The sequence below is a fragment of the Ambystoma mexicanum genome, chromosome 11 (genome assembly GCF_040938575.1).
Source record: "Ambystoma mexicanum isolate Mex_15411 chromosome 11, UKY_AmexF1_1, whole genome shotgun sequence".
NCBI lineage: Eukaryota > Metazoa > Chordata > Amphibia > Caudata > Ambystomatidae > Ambystoma > Ambystoma mexicanum.
Genome location: NC_090934.1, coordinates 1,376,270,931 through 1,376,294,263, shown reverse-complemented (window position 1 = coordinate 1,376,294,263; position 23,333 = coordinate 1,376,270,931). Strand labels below are relative to the sequence as shown.

At 43.9% G+C, this 23,333-nt stretch overlaps 1 protein-coding gene across 2 annotated transcripts in view; it reads left to right on the top strand.

Moving 5' to 3' along the window:
* The window catches only part of USP8 (ubiquitin specific peptidase 8), a 1,053,131-nt gene that overhangs the window by 656,613 nt on the left and 373,185 nt on the right, over positions 1-23,333 (top strand). The window contains exons 12-14 of one of the 2 annotated variants that reach the window (XM_069624966.1): positions 10,890-10,967; positions 21,053-21,124; positions 21,602-21,864. In XM_069624966.1, the coding sequence (XP_069481067.1) occupies positions 10,890-10,967; positions 21,053-21,124; positions 21,602-21,864 (413 nt within the window). The remainder of the gene's footprint in view (positions 1-10,889; positions 10,968-21,052; positions 21,125-21,601; positions 21,865-23,333) is intronic. The other variant, XM_069624967.1, reaches the window with a different exon arrangement.

Genomic DNA, 23,333 nt, shown 5'->3' with positions numbered 1-23,333 from the left:
CTGGGCACCAGTGGTCCAGGGATGAATATCGGTTTTGAATCCATCAATCAGCCCCACACCTCTAGTACACCATAAGGGATCCGAACAGATTGATATGATATGGCATTTATAACGCGCCTATACACAAGTGTTAGGCACGAAAACAGTGGAAACACAAGCAAATTATAAACCTCCTTGTCCAATTTTGGTAACGTGGACGGAACGGCAGGCTTATCTCCACAAGGTCGTGGATCGTTGGTTAGTTGCAACACAGCGAAAATAAAATTATTATCCAATGATAAAAGGGACTGTCCAGTCAATTTTGTATATAAATATCTACTTTATTATCACAACAGACTATTCTAGCACACTACAAAATACAACCCGCCCTGTGAAGTAATGTAAAGAACAGACCGTTTCAAGAAGGAAAACGGATGCACTCTAGATACTGACAGGAGGGTAGTCGGTAAAGTAATTAATCACAATAGTTAAAGGATACTTGGTTTCAACACAAAGGGAGCAATGGGTCATTGAGTGTCACTAGAGGATCTTTGGAGAAGGACCAGGGCTACAGAACCCCAATGTAGCTTGTGCTTGTAGTCAAGTCGGTTTCAGGGCTCTTTGCAGCTTCTGCGACAGAGTTCAAGATGGGAGATAGCAGCGGGTATCACGTAGCAGGCAGTTCGGCGAGCAAGGCTTGTCGGATGGCTACAGGCTAGCCTACAAAGCGGCTCAGGGTCAGGAATCGTCTCAGTGCTGGTCGGCGGGTCAGAAGCACTGGTCGAGGCGTCTCGGATGGTAGGAGTGACTGAGGTGCAAGAACCGTCAGCGGTGCAGTCGATTGAAGCTTGAGGGGCTCGACTGGCTCAAAAACGACCTTTAAGGCAGACGTCAGTAGTTGCTCGTCGATGCACACCTCCTAGCTTCTTCACTGGGCTTGTGTCGTCCATTAAGGCGGTTGTCCCAAGGCTGAGGAAAGTGTTGCAGTGCTGCCTTGTCCTTCGTTTTCAGCGACTCTCTGGTACTTCCCACCTAGGAAGCTTGCTGCAGATCTAGCAGGGCACGCTGTGTGCTGGCTGCGTACTGGTTCTGGAGCTGCTGGAGGATCCTTTGGATTCAGTATCTCTCTCTGTTCCCTGGGAGAGGTTCAGGGGAGGGATTGTGCTTCCCTCTTGGAGGTCCTGGCCTTCCTTCACTGGCGTAAGATGTAAGACAGACTGTACCTTCAGCCATGGTCCAGTGATGAGTTCTTGCTACTCCTTGCAAAGTCTTCAGGTGATCTTTCCAAAAGAGGAACTCAGCCCTCTTTTAAAGCCAAATGGACCACAGTGATCAGTGTATGCTAAGCCTACCTTAAGGAACAAATCCTGGGTCCCCACCAACAATCGTCTGTATGCCTGAGGTTATAAGCAGAGTGCTTTGCAACAGAAAAGGTAAAGGGGTGAAAACATGTAATTCTAAGTCCCACCCATCTTCCTTCTTTTGTGGATCAAAGGGTCTCTCTGTTTAATTAGCTCTTTGTGATTCCTGACTAAAGCGACAGATCTCCCTTGAAGCTGCGGCGAGACCAGACTTTCTGACTTATGCAAACCACATTCTTGTAGCTTCTGAATGCAATTAATGCATTACTCAAGGCCACCTCTTACGAGGATATCATCCCTGCCTTTATACTTGAGAACATCCCAGGAAACCCCCTAACTCCTCTCCTCTACACTTTAAATACCTCACTTATTCAAGGCATATTCTCTGATGCACTGAAAACTAGCCAGATGCTACCCCTTCTAAAGAAAGGCCACACGCAACTGGGGCGACCAAGCAAACTACCACCCCATCACTCATCTACCCTTCATTGGCAAGATCCTTGAATACCATTGAACACCAGGTACATTAAATGACTATCCAACACAACCTACTTCAAGAATACCAGTGCAGCTTCTGTCCAAACTGCAGCACAAAGACAGCCACCATACAGGTCATTGACAAGGCACTCCTCATCATGGACAAAGATGACCCATGCCTCCTGTTTCTGCTCGACCTCTATACTGCATTCAACAGTCAACTCCAAAGCACTACTCAACACTCTGTACTCCTGCATAAGATTCAATGCTGCAGTCCTTCAATGATTTAACTACTACCTCACCAATACACATCCCATCAATGCCTGGTTACCTGCAGAGTCCCAGAGGGGTCCAACTTTTCCTGGTATCTTCAATTTTTATATGAGCCTCTAGGAGCACTTGTAGCGAAATGCAACTTCAAAATCCACCAGTATGCTGACGACATGCAGCTGTACCTGAAGGTCAACTTACTGAATGGCATTCACCAACTGAACATCTTCCTCTCCACTATTCAAGCCTAGATGTCAAGTGCCTACCTGAATCTCAACCCCAAAACAGAGTTCAGCCTCCTCAAAGTTGCCTCCAAACGCACCAAAGTTCAAAACTAGCCGATCGAGAGGAATCTCAACACCTTCTCCCCCAACTCACATCTAGTGCAAAGTCACTTGGCGTCACCATTGAATGCAACTTGTCCTTCAAGGCACACACTGACAAGAACACACAAACAGGATGATACAAACTCTCATTCCTGTGCCAAATCAAACTCGTGATCCCTGCCTCGGACTACCTGGGCTTGTTGCTCTCCCACCTGGATGATGGCAATGCTCTCATGGCAGGTGTCCCAACCACAACTCGGGCCCCTCCTAAGAGCAGCACATCACATTGCAGGACTGTAGATAGTCAATCACGTTTCCCCTACTTTCAAGGACTCAAACTGGCATCACCCACTAAGCTGTAATATGGAAGACACCTTCATACTCAAAAGATCACCATCTCAGGAGGACAATTCAACACCGAGAGCCAAGATATTGCCAGAATTTAATGCAATCACTGCAATAGCAAGACTACGCGATTGAAGAAAGAATTGAAAGCCATGTTCTTCACTGAACACTTTATCGACAAATGAGGACATAGGCTAACAAGACAACCCTACTTCCTGTGATGATTCACAGGTTCTTGTCACTTGTCCCCAGAGGGTGTCCTTCCCTATCAGGTTAGGGAGGCGAGGCTGCTACCCAGTAGTCCCCCTAGAGGTGTTGGAATGCGGGACCTCACAGGGAGAGACTCCCTTCTTGGGGATAAGGACTCCTGTCCCATGAAGGACCTCTCTGTACCAGTTAACCCAGAAGCCATTACCCTGGTAAAGCCATCTAACATCCAACCTGACAGTGTCTACTGTTTGTTATAAAGTCTCTTCTAACTCACCTTCAAGATCTGCTTTGACTGAGACGAGGAAGAGCCAAAAAAATATGCAGAGGAACCACAGATTGTATTACCAAGTGCAGTGCTCCAGATAAGATTTTGGAGTAAATGTGGTTTTAAGAGGGTAAAAATGACTTTTCTCCTTTGCAAGAGAGTAAAATGTATGCGACATCCAGCCGACATGTGCAAAAACTGTGTGGAAATCATTACTATGCGGCAGCTTTCTACATTGTGACAGAATACACCTTTAATTATTCTGGCCATTTGAGCTCTCCTGTATATATTTAAATGTTGAAATCACAAAAACCTAGCCAATTATATAGCTCTCCTGCATATATTTAAATGTTGAAATCACAAAAACCTAGCCAATTATATAGTAAAGCAAACCTGAATTGTATTGTGTGTTTGGAGATTCAATAGCAGAATTGTCTTTTGATGTTTGATGAAAGTCCTAATTTCCTGGAGCTATTACTACCTAATGGTATGCCAGTGTTATGATACAACAGTGCAGAGAGGCAAGGACTCCATGCTAAATTCTATCTAATCTAGTGGTCAAATGGTTATTTATATAGCTCTTTTGGCAAAGCGCTGTGCATAGAACATATTTATCACAATTACCACCAAATCAAAGTCGGTATTCCTTTATCGACCCCGAAAGAATGAAAGGCCGAGTAGGACCTGCTGGTATTCGAACCCGCAATTTACAGATCACGCACAGATTGCAGCAATGAGTGCTCTACTGGCTGAGCTATCTTAAAGGCTAACATCCTTTAGAGGTTGGTTAATTGAATATCAACTGAGGTATAATAATCACAGTAGCTAGATGTATGATGAGCCATTCATGAAGCGCTACATAAAGTTAAATACCTATCTGGATTATCACAGGGACAGGTTTTGCTGAGTTTCTATTTCAATTACCAATGTAACTTTCATTTGTTTGTTTTTGAACAGCGCTTGCGCTTCCTTGAGAGTCAGGTTTTGGATGTTTTAATTGTAGTCCTGAAGATTGAGAGGCTAGAACACCTGTGATCAGTGTAATGACAATCACTCACCCTTGAGCAAAGACTCTGCTGCCACTGACCATTTATAGTAATGTACCCCATTGACTGCAAGGTTGAATGGATGTAAACTAGACTGTGCATAGTCATCATTTTACACACTGTTTTTATAATTAGAGTGTAAATTAAATGTAAGTGTAAAAATGATCTGCCTCCGCATGATTATGCACACAGCACCAGAACTTTGAAAGATACAATTGTGCAACACTGGTTTGGTTTCACTGGAAACAAAAAGCATAACTTGTCAAAAAAATATGAATTCTCAATTGCAACTTAGTTTTCCATCTTATTAGTTATACAATTCTAAAATTCTAGGAAAACATGCACAGTGCTTCTGAAGCTGAATGGAAAGAAACCATTCCTTTTATCACAGTGTGCGGTTTATTTTCTTGAAAGGCTTCAGAGAAATACATTTTGTTTTAGAGGTGGCTTGCAATTACATCCGCAGCTGTCCAGTTCAGATCGACGTCTCTGTGGGAGCCAGGTGAGCGTAACATGTAGATAAACATCAAAAGAAGCCTTCTGGTTTTTGTCAAGTAACCTGACCTTTTCCACTGCCCTCTGCTCTAAATCTGTGTGTAAATGTACCCAGGAAAATAAAAAAGCTGTCGTATTTACAAGATTTTCATGTGTAAAAAGGCCTGGTACACGCTTTATCTGGAGGTCTGACCAAGTGACTGTGACAAGGTGACCCCAAGGAGGCATGATGATTGCATCAAGAACACCAAGGAAAGACTTTGACGTTACAATGGGGTGGGCCCAGCTATATAACATAAAGACTGAGGAAGGACTAAGGTGGTGGCGAAGCAGGAAAAACCGCGAGAGAAGCCGACATCCGTCCTGCGCAGCCTGGGAAGTTCAAACCTGTGGCATCCAAAGTCCCAAAAAACAGTCGGTCTTCGGGCAAGAAGTAGAGAGGAGCCACACAAGCTGGTGGGAGAATGATTTTCTACTGAAGTGGGAAGAACACCAAAGACCAAGAGGTGGACCCCATGGTCCCATAACACCCGGACCGCTGTGGATACAGCTCTGCATAGCTTCAGCGACCGAAAGGAAGCAGCAGAAGAGCATGCAAGGGAAGCGTGCTGAAGCAACACTGAACGGAGACCCCGGGAAGAACCGGTCACACTCCCCAGACAAGGTGATGGTAACTGGAGTTGTTGGCAAGCTGGGTAGGGACCGGGGAGGTACTAAAGTCAAGCATTGCTCGGGAGTCCACTCCCTTGTCACAGTAGTGATACACAGAGAACCAAGAGTCAAGTAATTCACGGGAAGAATCTCCCTTGTTACAATAGAAATCTACAAAACAGCCAAAGTACAGAGCGCATCAGGTGTGAACTCCCTAGTCACAGTGGTCACAACAAGTGATAGCCAAGAGTGCCGCTGGAGTGGACTCCCTTGTCACAGTGGTGAACATAATAAGCCTCAAACGTCTATTAAGTCGAGAACTGTCTGGAAGCAAGCTCCCCAATGATAAAGTGCAGACTCCGAGCCAAGGAAGCCCTGCAAGTATAAGGAACATAAGAAGAATAGTTTATAGAATTTTGAGGCAGAGTCCCAAGAACCCCTGGGAGGAAGTCAAGAGACTAAAGACTTGTTCAAAAGACTGTAACTGAACAGCCTTCAAGATTCCACCAGGTAGACGAGGAGAATGGAATCAAACCCTATTGCAGAAGACAAAATCCTGTAACAGAACAGCCTGCAAGATTCTTACAGATAGACAAGGGGGAAGGGTGCCATTCTCATGGTCATATTGGTAAAATAGACCATATTGCAGAAGACTGCTGTTAACCCAGCCTAAGACTGAATTATTACACCAGGCGAAAGGAGTCATTCTCCTGGTATTCTCGTCACAAGCTTGTTAAATCCTTTTGTTTGTTTATAAGTGGTAGGGTTAGTGTAATAGTGTAGTTGCTCTGGACAGAGAACAATGTTTTGGTTTTGACATGCATCCTGACGGCGTGCACCCTAGGTATTTGTTTAGATAGGGATATCCTTGTAGAAATATGGAAAGATAGGTTATTTTTCCTTTTGCTGATATGTTTATTGCCAAAAAGCCATCCCGTTGACCCCCTCCTTACTCCACCATGCCACATTACCCCCCCTAACTATGTACTTACTGCTCCCTCAATTGTACAGCACTCTGTTGCTTTTTAGCTAGGTTTGTACTATATAAATCACATACATGAATACATAAACCACATGAATGCAGATGTACATCCATTGGGATGCTGATAGTGATGACTTCCTCAGGCCATATCCGCTGGAAACGTGGTCATGCCTTAGGCATTTGGGCTGGTACTTCCTGGTATAGATCGACACAAGGGCTTTATTACCAAATTTGTTTCTGACATAGTCATGGATGTCTTCTCTAATTGTGTCTTTCAAACAATTCCAAAAAGTCCTTCCAGCACAATCCCTGCAGTTCATAGGTCTAGTATTGACCACTCAAAAAGGCAGACCGTTGCTGCCCACAGACAGAATTTCAGTATGTATTCAGGTGGTTTTGCATTTCCAAAACATTGGTTAGTACAGATTGATGGTTCTATAGGCTTTTTGGGTCTCATACACCCTATACAATTGCGGTTTCATTTGAAGGCATATTCAATTTAATTTGATGGAACATTGGATTCAGCACTTTCATTCTCGGTCTTTCCAAAGGTTTAATTCCTTTCTTTAATGTTCTCACTTAGTGGTCTTAAACGTGAAATCTCCTTCAAGGTTTTCTCATGTTCATTTGTGTGTTAACACTGTGTTTTCTCGAACATCAGATTTGTTGGGGTATTGTGACAAATAGTGGAGGGGGAGCCCTTAACTGTGAGGCTAGGGATGTGAGGCTGCTACCCTATATTCCCACTTGGGTTGGTAAAACGCAGGTGGACCACACAGGGAGGGACTTCCCTCATGGGGATGGTGATTTCCATCTAATGGGGGAACTCCCTAACCTTTGAGTCCCCAAATGCTTAAGGTCTGGAAGAAAAGCCACTGATAGTACCACTCTGTTATTGTGACACTCCTCCCTTTCTTCCTATAAAACCTAATTCATTGTTTTATGGAAATACTGTGAAGACGATTAATACAGGAGTTATGAAAAATACTCTTTAATGTGACTTCTAATGTACTGAGAAGAGGTGGCCCTGAGGAGGCCTGAAGAGTGCATCATTGATACAGATAAGGGACTTTGACGTTCCGCTGTGGATGACCCAGCTACCGACCATAAACGTAGACATAAGACTGCCTGAAAGTGAACCAGAGAGAAACCAAGGTTTGGGCGCATCTGCCCGGAAAGTTCAAATTCAGCAACTAAGATGCGAGATGGAGAAGCAAGTCCTTGGTGGAGAAGATACGACTGGAAAGTCGGAGGAAGCCTCAGAACTGGAAGGAGGCTCAACCAATGCAGAAGAGAGGATCAGGCTAAGAGTGGCGTAACATTAGCGAGGTGGACTGGTTGGTCCCTTAACAATGCCAATACCAGTGTACCAGAGGCCCTTCAGAACTGTAGTGGGGCTGAGAGAAGTGAGGAAAGAGTAGCGGCAAACGGCCAAAGCAAAACAGAAGCCGGCGATGTGGTCCCAGCAAGAAAGTGGTAGCTGGATCCACGGAAGACCAGATAGGGAATTGGGGGAGAATAACAAATGCATCAGGAGGTATCACCCTCGGTTTATAGTGAAAAGACCGAAAGAAAAATATCGAAAAAAAAGGTCAAACCAAAAAATCTCGGAAAAAAAAACGAATTTTTTTTTAGTACGTTTTTTTCGAAATGTTTTTTTCAAAATGTTTTTTCCCCCCAACGCCCCTTTTTTCATTTCTTTTATTTTACCCCTTTTTTTTACTTACCTGACCCTAAAAATACATATATATATAAATAAATACAAAATTCGATTTTTTTTTTTCTCGAGATTTTATTTTCGATATTTTTGTCATTCGATATTTTTTTTCGGCCTTTTGACTGTCTCATCTTGGTAATTGTTGTAAAGCTGATCAAAGCATCAGGAGGGATCTCCCATGTCTCATTAATTGTTGGAAAACGTATCAAAGCATCAGGAGTGATCTCCCTCATATCAATAATTCTTGCCAAGCTAATGAAAATATCAGGAGTTATCTCCCTCGTCTCAGTAATCGTGTTAAAACCAATCAAAGGGAAGAAGGCTTTGGGAGGAGTCTCCTCATCTCAATAATGGTTTTAAAAGTAACCAAGATGGACTCAAACCTGGGAGTGTCCTCCCTCGTCACAGTAATTGTGGTAAGTGGAATAAGCATCAGGAGTGATCTCCCTGCCTCAATAATTGTTGCAAATTGACCAACGCCTCGAGATGACCCTTGTCTCAGTAATTGTTTCAAAGCCTCGAAGGTGATCTCCATCGTCTGTGGTTCTGGCAAAAATAACCAAGGACAAAGTGAAGCAGGAACACTTAAATCAACTCTGGAGAAAGCCTGGAGAAAAGTTCAAAGCTTAATAAGAACAGTCAAGAAATATTGTCATCAAGAGTCAAGTGAACCAGAAGAAGGGAGTCATTCTTCTGGCCTCCCAAAACAGTTTTGTGGATTCAGATACTAGTGCAAAGATTGCCAAGGATATTGTCAAAGACAGTGAACTATTGGACCCGGAGGAGGAAGTCATCCTCCTGGTGTTCTGTATCTTTGTCGAACATGAACTCTTAGTTAAAACACTTTTAAACACAATCCCCAAAGTGGATACCAGTGAACCAGGAGAAGGGAGTCATTCTCCTGGTGTTCTTTATATTGTTTGTGTATATAGTGGTAGAGCTAAAGTTAGGTAGGTTTGGACAGAGCACAGGTCTTTTTCCATTGGACAACCACCCTCACAACAAGTATCCGAGTGTTCATTAGTTGGGTAGGGAATACCCTTTAGAATAGGGAGAGTTGGACCTTTTTTCGTATTGTTTAATAAAGAATCGTTCATATCATGTCACCGCTTTGTCCGACTCTGTCCTCCAGCATGCCTCATTATGAAAGAGAGGTTTCAGTAAGGGAGCTGGATATTTGCAACACCTGTTTTCTTTAAGAAAAATGAATTGTATTGATTTTCTAAATCTAAAAGTATCTTTCACTGGCTTTTCCCCTCTAATACAGGCTAACGGAACAAACCAGCAATGTTTGATATACACAAACACTCCTCAAAAACATGATTCCTTCTTGATATAGAGATCTGGAATAAAGCTGTTCAGAGAAACATGCATTTGTCATTGACACATGTTCCAGGATATCTCAATTAGAAGGTGAATTGCCTGATCAGATTACTCTGAATTTGGCATGAATGACCCCTGCAACAAGATGTAGTAGACTTGGTATTCAGCAGAGGAGGTTAGCCCACAGTCGATACCTTCTTGACTTGGACAAATGTCCACGGCTCAAATTGTACTTTTTGGGTGAGTAATGGAAAGACAAATGTAGAGGATGTTCTAATCCCCACCTGGCAATACATGTTCCTATACTGTTTTCCCTTTCTTCTTCCAACAGTGACAGGAAAACTACACAGGAGTTCTCTATGAAGTATAGTTCTGATTGCTCTGTTCTGACCCATGTGAATGTGGTTCTTAGAACTGGTTCGCTTAACTCAGTTTCCAAGTTGGCTTCTTCCTAATGAAGATCTATTTTGCCATTGATTTAGTTATTCATCCCTTTTCCACATTCCCTGGCCGTTCGCGTTTCGTCTTGTAGACTTGTCTGCAGAGTAGGTCTGTTTTTAATGCAGAGAAGAAACGAATCAGAATCAAATGGCACAGTTTCACTTAAAGGGGGCGCTTGAGGAAAACTTAAATCCAATTTGCTATCGTTTGGATGTAGTTTTGTCCTGCATTTCCTGCTGTGTTTTCATTGCTATCCATGTTTATCCATACAAAGTATGTTTGGCAGCTATCATGTCTACAGAAATGTAAAGGTTGAGTCCTTTTTGTCTTGAAAACGAGTGACAAGGGGGCATTTTGAATGGTTGCTTAGGCTTCATCCTACAGTGAGGAAGCCTTATTCTAAATGGGACTTGTAATTGGTTCTTAATTTCATTGTGCATAAACATTTACGCCTATGACTTAAGTAACTATTGATTTGACCACTCTTCTAACAGTAGGTTTAGTGGTGTTTACGTCTGCAAGTAGGAAGTGATTTACAGGCTCCCTTGACTGAGGCACCATATAGCTCTTTTATGAGGAGAAAACATGTTGTCAAGTACTCCTGTCCCGATTGTACCTAAAATACTTTTTATTAAGAAATTCCATTCCCTACTTTTGTTTCTAATGTATCTGATCTGAGAGAGAGATGACGTAGACTAGTTTATAGGTTAGGAAGTCCCTTCATTGTTATTCAGACAGAATAAAGTTGTTCAGAAAAGCCTGTAGGTTGTTTATAACTGCCACATAAGTGCTTCAAAAGGACGTTCTGCTGGAAGCTGGTGTTTGATTTTGTAAACTAGACCGAGTCCTCTATAAATATGATGCATTTTGATCTGATGGTTTCTAAATTTTCTGTGTTACGTATTTGGTAATCTTGCTTCCTGTAAAAACATAAACTTCATGTGAAATAGTCTGACAGGTAACTACCTTCTGATTTGATATGTTGCCAATGTCAATTACAGATTATTAGTACTAAAGGACAGCTACAATATGTGGTTGGGAACACAGACAATATGGAAGAAGATGTGGAGCGATCTAAAGTAAGTCTGTAACAATGTGTATTCATTATAATACATTGTCCTCACATATCTGATCATATTTGTAATTTTATTGCCACAAAAAATCACATTTCAGAACATTTTGAAATGATTTGAAGTTAAGTTTTCTTTATCATTACAGAAGTTTATAGTGTACGCATATATGTATTTCTTTATATTTTAATTGCATCCCTTTTTAAATTATTCATCCGTTTCGTGCCCGGGTCATTGGTGTGATCTTGTCAAGGGGTTACAAGGACCTGGGAGGTGGTGAACCCTGTTATGCATGGATCAGTGAATATGTATTGGTACCTCCCGACCAGATGCATATCTGCCTCTGTCCTGGCTAGGTATTTTTCTCTCCTCTTTCAGGTGGTTAGAAAAAGACTACAATTACCAGCATGCAACAGACTCCTCAGATTCCCACCAATGGAGTGGAGAGAGTGAGGGTAAGCTGTTAGGACTGAGCAGTTAGTACAGGCGAGACAGCTGCTTGACCATCTCGCTCTCCTCCTTGACCCAGGTCTCTTCGCTGGTCAGCATGTCAGCCTTCCGGTTTCTTGGGAGCATCTCAATATCTTTCCTCGCTACCGTTTACTCTGTGGTCTAGCGTGTGTCTGCCCCTCCAGGATGTCTCGCCGCCAGGGGCTCGCCTCTGCGTAGGATTCTTTCTCCTCCATTCAAGGTTCCTCATCTTTTTATGTATGCATGTCCTTACAAACAAAAGGGCTATGTCGCTGTTCTTTGACTAGAGTTCAGGCGAGATACAGTATTATCTGAATCCAAAGAGATTGAAGAAATGTCACTATTTGTTGAGGCTTTATTCTTGCTAGTGTATTTCAAAGGTGCATTTTGTTCCTCTTAAGCTGTTGAGTTCAAGTGGAAACCAGAATTATCGAAAGCCAAAGATATGGAAACAGTATTACTATTTGTTGGATTCAGACCAGAAGTAACACTATTTGTTGGATTCAAATCTGAAGTAGTCTGTCTTTAAACTTTTCATCTATACAGACATTGTATTCTTGCTTGGGAGTTTCTTGCAGGAATGGGAGTCCTTGTCCCCTAGAGGGGTGTCACTCCTAAGTGAGGTCCCACTTTCCAGACCCCTAGGAAGGGTCTTGCTTAGCGGATTCACCTCCCTAGTCTCGGAGGGGGTGGCTCCTCAATGGGGAGAAGAGACGAATGCCCTTGATTTGTCACACTGAGAAGAATTGAACTCCCTAGAAGGACTTGAGATCAACTTGTTTCCTGGGTGCATCTATTGTTGCTTTTATATGTGAAGGTATCATGAAGCAAAAGACAGACAACAGATTCAAAATTCAAACGGAAGTAATTTATTAACCTACGCTGACTTATGATAAAGAGCTTGAGGGGACCAAGAGTAAGAATGAGATCAAGAACAAGAAGAGTAGTAGTAGCATCATCGGCACTCTGACATTGCTACTGCAAACATTTCTGGGGATGGATGTATAGCACACTCTCATTATTATTTTCTGGTATTTTAACACAATTAGCATTGTTAGTATTATGATTATTACATCTGTGACCATCTTATTATTTTATGTATGACCATTTGTGTGTAATTGAAGTAGTAATGATTCCATATATTTAGTAGATTTGAATGATTTATGTCTTTTTGTGTAAAGTTTTTAAAATTTCAGATTTTGGACTAATTCACAATAAAATGATTATATAATGTATTAACTCAGATGTCAGGATGGTAGGAGGCCTAACTTGCCCTATGCTAAGGTGGGATTTCTCTACCTGAACACAACTAAGCAAATAATTCAACTTAAAAGTCTATCTGTGTCCTAAACCCCGCCTTACTCTCACAACTAAAGCTAAACAATGTGTAGGGATGTCAATAATCAAAGAAAAAATGGTGTTCAACATAAAATTCTGAGCTTCGTCTTGCTCTTAGCTTTCTTTTCAGCTCCCCATGCCCAAGTTCAAGAAATTTCCATAAAAGTCTCAAGTTACTTTTCCCACACTCAAGACAATATGGTTCCACACAATTCTTGGGGCTCCCTTCCCCAAGTTCAACACACCACAGTTCAAACCAAAAGTTCAAATCAAAAGCTTGGGGTTCCCTTCCCCAAGTTCAATGCAACACAGTTCCAAAGAAAAGGGTCTTGAGGCTCTGTCCTCGAGACAGCATTTGCAATTCTTCACTTCCCAGTGCTCCCTTCCCCAAGACTTCAACGTAGTATTTGTTTTAGTCAAAAAGGTTCAACACCACTCTTCGCTTGTTTCACAATGTCTCTTAGTTTTCACAATTTAGGGCTCACTGGTCAAGGCGCAGTTGTCAGACCACCTGGTCCACCCATCATAAGTCGCGCAACCAGGATCCTTAGGCTCTTCAGCCCACACAGGATCTTGCCTTGCCCCTGTGTTCAGAATCACATTTACTTAACTCCTCTTTCTTGGCCTCTTGGCTTTATGTGCAGTTTTACACTCCTATGGTTTCTCCTAGTCAGCCCCTTGGCTTTGCCACCATGTGTCACACACCTCTTGCCAGTCTTTGGCCTTGCCGCATTGCATTTGTTCATAAAGTTTGCTTTCAGACTGTCTTATTCATGCCCCACCTTTATATGGCACTCTTACACCCTTGCGTTCTTTTCCGTATGTTTCTTTCACATGGGCACTTTCCCTTAAGCTCTCATTTGCCATTTGCTTTGCCATTAACGGTCTGTTCAATTTAGCATTCAATATACTTAAGTTAAAGTTTTCCTTCAGTTCAATATTCAGTATGCTTAATTTCACTTTGTTTCGGGTTTTAATTGCATAATGTGGCTTGGTTGCACGTTTTCATTGGGTTCGGTATTCGAGATACCCAATTCAAATTAGTTTAACGTTTCCTTTTCATTCAATACCTATTCATGTTTCTGCGGCCTGCCAGGAGTGCCCTGGTCTTGTGCAGCTTGCTCAACATTCGCTGGTCTTTGGTGTGCTCCCCCGCGTTTTCTGCTGCTTCCTCCTGCTTCTACGGTCAGCGAACTGGCTTCTGTGAGCCCCGCTCGCATGCCAGCTGCAGCGCTGCACTCGCTGGCAATTCCGTTGTCTCTTCAGGGACACAGATGGCGTCCCACTTTCTGTTCAGCTAGTCCGCAGTTCCAGGTATTGGTATATGGAAGCTCCCACACCTCTCACAACCTCACGGCCTCTCTCGCCTTGGGCTCCTCAGGTCTAGTGCAATCTCGGCCAGCGTCCTGGCTCCTTCTCTAGTCCCACCAAGGCTGCCTCCTCTCAGTAAGGGTCCCCTGCAGGCATCCATGTTTCTCCATTTATACACCTGCAACCACTTGACAGGCTGCAGGTGTGTATTCTCAATGGGGCTTGCCTGACCATAATTAATGGGAGATGCCCGACCCTCACAGGCATCTTCCTCGTCCCAGTACTAGAGTGGTAAAATGTATTTTTAGTTTTTGTTCCTTTCAGTCGCCTCTTCCTCGTCTCAGTACTAGAGTGGTGAACTAGGTTACTAGTGTTCACTACTCCTAGTTGCTTGTTCCTCTTTCAGTACTGTCAGATGAACAATATGGGAAAATGAGGGGAGAGGTTTTTCAGTAGCCCATAAAGGCTGGGGAAGGGTTAGATTGTTCTTCAATGGGGAATGAGGGATACCATGTCTCTCCTGTGGCTGCCCCACTCCACATCGCTCAGGACCCTCCACCCAGATGATCCTCCCTTGCTTCTCCACCCCCAGGGTCAGGATTCAAGAGCGATGGCCTTTCCCCGGCCACCTGAGAAGAGGATGCAAGGGCAGTAGGAATGAGAATACCCTCCGGTTTCTCACTATATGTTTAGGACAGTTTAAGCTATGTAGAGAAAAAAAAGATAATCATACCAATGAACTCCTTCTTAAGTTTGCCTCATTACAGAAAATAGTCCATCTCTTTGGGGGACCAGTTGCCACGTACATCATCTTGGAATTGGTAATGTTGACATTCAGATCCTGCAATAACCTTAATTCAAGTGGATTGTGTCCTCCAACGTATTCCTCATCTTAGATGTATTCCATCCAGCTTTGCTGCTCTTCGGAAAACAATTTCGGCAGAGGGCGCCGTGCGTCGATGTCGAGTCGATAGTCCCTCGAAGGCCTCCGTCGAGGGTGACGTCATCGGGTGTATAAGTAGCACGCGCGGTGCCCGTTGGCCTCAGTTCCGTTTTTCCGCAGTATACGTTGCTTCGAACATTCGGCGCGCCTCGAGTTCTGTGAAGAATAATATATAATAACAAACGAAATATGTCCTCGCCATCGACGCCGACCACGACTCCGAGATCGGGATTCAAAAAGTGCAAGTCGTGCGGCTCAAAAATGTCAATCACGGACCTGCACCGAGAGTGTTGTGGTGCCTCGGAGAAGGCCATGACATGGAGGCCTGTACGAAGTGTCAGGCGATGACGGGGAGGGCCTTGCGAGAAAGGAGAGGAAAGCTACAGGTAGGTTGAAAAACCGATCGTAAAGCCTCTAGCGTCGAGTCGAGATCTCGTGAGGAGGAATCTCCTCGACGCGAAAGGCATCGATCTAGGTCCCGAAGTGATTCCCATCGCTCGTCGTCTTCGTCAAAAAAATCGAAGAAACGACGCCACAGGTCTCCCTCCACCTCGTCATCAGACGAGTCTCCGAAAAGGATGAAATACCCCACGAAACATTCGTCTTCCGAATAGTGGGAAGCATTCAGGTTCAAAATGATGGAGGTGTTTGAGAAAGCAAAGCCTCGGTCCGCGCCTTCTTTGGAAGCCGGCCGGGAGCGTCATCGCTCCGACACTCGCGCGCCCTTGTGCCCGGGTGATCGAAAAAGGAAGGATAGGGAACCTTCCAGGACGCTGAGCGAAAAATGCTCGAGTCGACCGTTCGAGGTCACCAACGCCGCCTGAGACCCATCACACCTCGAAGGCAAGACCGGCTCGATGACCACTATGTCATTGACGCCCTTATCGACGTCGAAACCCTCGGCACCAAAGGCTCCAGCCAAGCCAGGAAAGCCAGAAAAAGAGAAGGATAAGGTTACAAAACCTGTAATTTCCTCAGAGCCCGGTACTAGACCTCTTCCTCCTCCTCTCCCAGAGAAGGTTTTCAAGCCCCTCCCCAGGAAGGAGTTTTTCAAATCCCTGACCTCAATTTTTGAGGAGCAGGAGAGATCTGATGAGGAAAATGTACCTTTTGACACATCTCCTGAGAATGACTTTGGCAGACCAGAACCAGGAGAGCATGCCAGTCCATCATACCTTCAATTAATGACGAAGGTAGTAGATTCCTTAGGATGGGCTAGACCACCAGCCCAATTCATCCAAGATGATTTAACAGATATATTGGACCATGGTCCCACCGAAGACCCAGTACTACCCTTTCATGTAGCCTTGCAAAACAGGGTGGCCAAGAATTGGGAAGCTCCGGATTCTATTCCTCCGGTAAATAAATCCCTCACCTCAAAATACCGTCCGGCCAGCAGCAACCCCGGCTGTCTGTCAGCACATACCAGAAGGGGAAGAAAGGGAAGGGTTCCTAGCCATCGTTAGAGATGGAAAGGAAGCCATGCAGGAATCCCTTCAATCTGGATTGGACACTGCGGATAGTATAAGCAGGTCCATGGGCACTAGCACGGTAATGCCTAGATTTGCATGGTTACGGAAGTCGGGTTTTGCACCGGACGTACAGAACCGCCTTCTGAACATGCCTTTTGACGGGTCTCACATTTTTTGGCAACAAGGCTGCCAAGAGCCTTGAGAGGTAGCAGACCTCAAAAGCACCTGCCAAATCTTTAAGAGCTGCTATTAGGCAACCCCAGCCTTTTCGTGCGCAAGAACAATCGTGGAGGGGACAATCCTATTGTTACTACACCTCATATGGAAAGGTGAATGGCCAGTCAAAGGGGCCAGAAAAAGGCCTCTCGCGGTGGACGAGGAAAACGTGCAAAAGCCAGCTCCAGCTGCAGCCTCCCTACCATCAGCGGCTGCAACATCCACCACAAAACCACTTTGAGGACTTGCATCACAAAACACCTGTAGGAGGCAGGCTGTCACAGCATCTGCAAGAATGGTGAGCCATTACTTCAGAAGTTTGGGCTCTAGAAATAATAGCCCAAGGCTCCTGCCTTCCTTTTCTAATGCAACCTCAAAGCAATCCTCCAGGGAAACACCCGTTGAAGTCTTTGAAACCCGCTCCTACAGTGGGAAGTTCTAACCCTGCTGGAGAAAGGTGCTATCGAACCAGTACCTGCAGCGGAGAGGAACAAGGGATGGTACTCCCCGTATTTTTTGATTCCCCAAAAAGGACGGAGGACTGAGACCCATCTTGGACTTAAGAAACTTGAACAAGTTCCACTTAAGAAACTTGAACAAGTTCCTCAGGAAGGACAAGTTCAAGATGGTTACCCTTTCTCAGATCCTTCAGGCCCTTCAACTTCAGGACTGGTTGGTGTCATTGGACCTCCAGGATGCTTATTTTCATGTGCCGATTCATCTCAAGCACAGAAAATACCTGAGGTTCGTAGTTGGCGACTCACACTATCAGTTTAGAGTCCTGCCATTCGGATTGACCTCCGCCCCGAGGGTCTTCACCAAGTTAATGATAGTGGTGGCAGCACACCTCAGGAGAGGGGGGATTCATGTCTACCCCTACCGAGCAAGCACTGGATCATCTGAAAGTCACCTGCCACTTCCTCCACAGACTGGGCTTCTCCCTCAATTTCAAGAAGTCGCAAATTGCACCTTCCCAACAGCTTCAGTACATAGGAGCTGTATTAGACACATCCTTGGGAAAGAGCTTGCCTCCCAAGTCGAGGGCTCAAGGCAATCTTCAGATGGTTTCCAAATTCCAAAATGCCCAAAATCTCCAGGCTTACGGCTTTTTAAGGTTACTCGGCCTCGTGGCATCCTGCATCTTCCTGGTGCCAGAGGCATGCTTGAGGATGAGATCCCTTCAATGGGCTCTAAAGACTCAGTGGTCCCAGTTCTCGGGTCAAATGACGGATCTTCTTCAGATTCCGAGCAAGGTCCGACAAGATCTTCTATGGTGGACCTGTACAGAGAACGTTCTAAAGGAGAACCTTTTTGGCAACCATGGCCGGAGATCACAGTAGTGACGGACGCCTCACTCATGGGGTGGGGAGCTCATGCCAACTATTTGACAATCCATTGGAGTCCAAACTACACATCAACCTTTTAGAGCTGAGGGCAATCAGACTGGCGCTGAAGGCCTTCCTGCCATCTGTCAGGGGAAAGAATGTCCTGATAATGACGTACAACACAGTGGCCATGCATTTCCTAAACAAAAGAGGTGGTGTGGGGTCACTACCTCTGTGCAGAGAGGCAATGCATGGTGTCCCACGAATGGGAACTGTCTCAGGAAGTCATTCAAGAGATCTTCGCCCTTTGGGGAACCCCTCAAGTAGACCTATTTGCAACCGGTATCAACCGAAAATGCAAAAGGTATTGCTCAAGGGAATTTCCCTCCAAGAGGAGCCCTGGGAGATGCGTTCGTGGTGGAGTGGAATTCCCACTATTGTATGCGTTCCTTCCGATTCCGTCATTCCTCAGGTCATCAGGAGGCTGAGACGCTTCGGGAGCGGCATGATCCTAATTGCCCCGGATTGGGCCAGGAGAACGTGGTACCCAGACCTTCTAGACATGTCCATCTGTCCTCCATCGTCTTCCTCAGAGAGAGAACCTTCTCTCTCAAAATGGACGGTCAGGTTCTCCATCCAGAGGTCAAAGCGCTCAACCTTCATGCTTGGTATCTGAAAGGCTGAGATACAGGGATTGGAACCTTCCAGATGATGTTATGGAGGTGTTGCTTTCGGCATGAAGGCCAGCAACCAAGTCTCTATACCGTTGCCGTTGGAAAAAGTTTTGCAACTGGTGCAGAGAAAAGAATGTCCATCCTTTTCTATGTTCTATTCCGGAAGTACTATCTTTCCTTCTGACCCTAGCACATAGAGGTCTGAATATTGGAACAATAAAAGGTTACCTTGCGGCGCTTTCCATTTTCAAGCGCTCGTCAGAAGAATGCTCCTACTTCAAAATTCCTTTGATAATACAATTCTTAAAAGGACTCACTAATCTGTTTCCTCCTCAACCATTTCAAGTACCGATTTGGGATCTCAATTTAGTCCTAAAATTCTTAATGTGTGCTCCTTTTGAGCCTATGCACACATGTCCATTAAGATTACTAACATGGAAAACTGTCTTCTTAGTTGCTTTAACATCAGCAAGAAGAGTGAGCGAATTGGAGGCACTGTCTTCTGGGCCACCCTATACTGTGTTCCATAAGGACAGAGTTGTGTTGAGGGTGAAACCATCATTTTTACCGAAAGTAATATCCGATTTTCATTTAAGTCAGAAAATTGTTTTACCCTCATTCTATCCTCCACCCCATCCTTCTAAGGAGAAGGAAAGATTACACAGGTTGGATCCAAAAAGAGCTTTAAGCTTTTACATCTCTAGATTTTCCAGACTTAGAGTGGACAAACAGCTGTTTATAGTTTACACAGGAAGGAAACTGGGTCAATCGGTGACAAAACAGACAATTTCACGCTGGATCGTGCTTTGCGTTTCAGAATGCTACAGACTAGCACAGAAAGACCCACTAGAAGGGTGAAGGGCTCATTCCACCAGAGGCATCGCCTCTTCGACAGCCTTTCAAAGAGGTGTTCCAATAAGATCCATTTGCGAAGCAGCAACTTGGTCTTCACTACACACCTTTTCAAAATTCTATAACCTGGATGGATGCTTCCCAGTCTAAGGAGCTGACTTTTGGAAAAGCAGTGCATTATTCCGCCATCTAAGGGCATTGAAAAAAATCTAACCCCTCCTCCAGAGAAATTATACAAAATACTGCTCTGGGAGTCTATCTAAGATCTGGAATACGTTGGAGGACACAATCCACTCGAAGAACAAGTTACTTACCAACTGGTAACGTTCTTTCTATTGGATGTTCCTCCAACGTATTCCTCATCGCCCTCCCAGCCTACCCCTCTGCAGATTTTTCCGGGTTATTGCCATCTCGAATCTCGCAAGGCTGATACCTGTCTGCTGGCACAATCTACACAGTACAAGATCAAAGAAAAAAAAAAGGGGGGGGGAAACAGAACTGAGGCCAACAAGGGACCATCGACTCAACGACATTGACGCATGGCGCCCTCTGCCGAAATTTCTTTCTGTAGAGCAGCATAGCTGGATGGAATACATCTAAGATGAGGAATACGTTGGAGGAACATCCAATCGAAAGAACGTAACCAGTTGGTGAGTAACTTGTTCTTCTGTGTATTTTAGTTAGTTCTTGAAAGGCCTGAGAGGTTTCAAGTGATGTTTCAAGTGATGAGAACCATGTCATCTGCTTATGGTAACAGCGATATTCTGCAACCCATTAATACATTAACATCTTCTGTTGAGGGCAGAAAATAATTAAGTAAAGATTAAACAAAAGATGTGTTAAGAAACCCGTCTAACACCTTTTTAGAAGAAAGGGAAGCTTACAGGTCACCCGGGGCCCAATTCTGATGCAGGCAATAGCTTCCCTGTGCAGTGCACTCAGTGCACCCAAAAGCCGGTTTGGATAAACCATGAAGCTGTAGGATGTCTCGTACAATCTTCCTATCCACACAGTCAAAAACACATGAAAGGTTGTAGAAGGCCACTTACAGCTAGCCTCAGCAATGGACCAAAATTGCTTTGAGTGCTTGGCGTTGCTGGCCCTCTTAAACCCTCACCAACCTTAAATGTTGGCTTAGTTTTACTTGCCTTATAGTTTATTTATGATATCCTCTACCTGGAAATTTTGACATCGGGTTTGACTATTTTTTAATGCTAGTAGCAAATCCTGGCCTTTTTGGGGTTTTGACATTATTGGTCTAACAAATTATTACCCTTTGAAGGTGCTCCAGTGACCTTTTTAGAAATCGGCTTAATTACCATAGGTTGAAGTTTACCAAGGAAGTCCAATATACTGAATTGAACATTTACCGCCCTTACATGAATGAGTGCATATTAATAACGCGCATTGTGCCTTGACAGCCTATTTTTCATGTGGACAGTTAGCGGCCACCATGTAAAGTTGAAATGATTACATGTTTTTGTCCTTCAAGAGAGACACTTTGATGAGAGCCCGAAGTGAGGAGACTGGAAGAACTTTACCAGGAATGCCTGGCTGGGTGAAGGTAAGCAATGTTCTACAAAATTAAAATGCAATTATGCATGTTATAAAAATAAAGGAAAATCAATCAAAGGAATTGTTCTATAACTATTTGTAATTTTACTCATGATCAATTATAGATGCCATGAAGTAGATTTAATTTGGTAATCGTGGCTGTGGGTATAACGTAATGGTGCCTTATTTAGAATTTGCGCTTGGCAATTCTAGATGACTTTATTAAATGCCATTAATTGCAAGGTAAGACAGGCTTTAGATGAATTGTAACCTCTTATCCAGGGAAATAGAAGATGGCATTACGTGCCATGTAGCATTTCTTTTAGATATTCATTGGAATGGTTTGTTAACGTTTTTTTGAGTTTTTAGACTATCCTCTGGTTTGGTTTCCTTCAGTGTAAAGTGCTCATTACATGTGCTTGTACTAATGTAGGTGAAAGTGAAATTTAGTATTAGATTTTAAGAACGTGTTTTTGCATTTCTCTAGTTTCTTGATACAGTAACTGGAACATACCGTTACTACCACTCCCCGACACACACGGTTCATATGTATATTCCTGAAATGAGCTCTACCTCGACTCCTCCCTCTACACCCCCGACCCATAAAGCCAAGCCTCAGGCTTCTACTGAGATTGACAGAGATGTGTCTAAGCTGAAGCGCTCCTACTCATCCCCAGATATAACCCAAGCTGTTAAAGAGGAAGAAAAGAAAAAAATCCTGCCTACACCTGCTGTTAACCGTGAAACTAAGTAAGTACTTTGAATGTTGACATTATTTACTATGCAAATATTGAACCTTTTGTATTGGTACACCCAATTCTCCTTCATATAGACTCCTGGGCTTACATGTGGAGTCTTCATATTAAAGGGAACATTCCTTGATCAGCAGAAATCCTACTCAATCATTGATATAGAGTGCTTATGCACAGTCGCAGGTGGTAAACTCTTTCCCAATGCATGCCAGCTCCCAGTACATCTTTTCATTTTTTCCTAAGCTCATATTCTGATTCACCCGCCCTCCCTTTCACCTGTTGAGTTTTCCCACTCAATTCTCAAATTTGTCTTCAGCCCCCTCTGTTGTAGGCTACCAGCCCTCCACCCAAACTGCTCTTTTCCCTTTGCAAGATGTCACCCTTTTTCCTGAGGTGATCCACACTCCCTCCACCTTCATTAGCCGGGGTCGGAGCACCCCAGATTCATTGTATACTTTGTAATGTTGTTTATTTGGTTATAGGTCAAAGGATCAAATCAAAAGGATCGAAATACAATAGGGCGAATTTTTGGGGCAGGGGGTCCCCCCCCGCAACACCCCTTTTTTGTGTAAAACGGAAACGGAAAAATACGGAAACCCAACAAAAATATATATTTTTTTAAAAAAATGTGACCTTTTTGTTTTAGGTCCTATTGACTTGACCCTGTGGCATACGACCCTTTTGGATTCGAACCTTTGACCGGACACCTGTTTATTTACGATCTAAATTTTTCTATTTTCAGTGACATTCTCTCCACCTGTGAGTCCCCTAGCGCTTTTTGCTGTACTCTTGTTTTATATCAGAGTTTTCTGAGTGAGTGGGGCCCTTTTTTTCCACACTAAGTATTTTATTCTACCTTTGCGACCCATTGCAACCATTTTTGTTGTAGATTCTTGGAGTTATGCTTTCCTCCAACTTTTATGGCATCTGCAATTTATTATTGCAGCACACAGCACTTTCTGTGCAGTGTTGCTGGGAAGCAAGCTCCTTGAGCTTCCCTTTTTACTGTTCTGTGGGAACATCAGGCCAGTGCATACTTTTCATTTTGTGGAATCAGGATACCTCACCTTATGTGAAGTGCTGGGGGACACCATGTATCCCTTTTTCCACTTATACTGTAACTTTCTAGTTACAGTGGCAAGTTCATCTGACTGCCTGTGGATATTTTCTACCACTTTCTGTGAACATATTTTGTAGGCTTCCTTCGCAGCTGTGACAGAGGACACAATTCCCCTAAAATAGTGACTGTACCTTCTTGCCAACTCTTGATGACATGTCCTTTGTTGAGCCTTCTTCTACCTAGCTGGGTGGAGGTGAGCTTGATGAGTCTTTCGTCTTTGGCGAGTTTTACTTGGAAAGCTTGCAAAGGCTTTCATGAGTGACTGAAAGGACAGGAAGTGGGGGACTGAAACTGCCTTGGTCTTTGTCCTGCAGTGTGCTGTTAGGAAAGGTTTCTCTAAAAGCAAC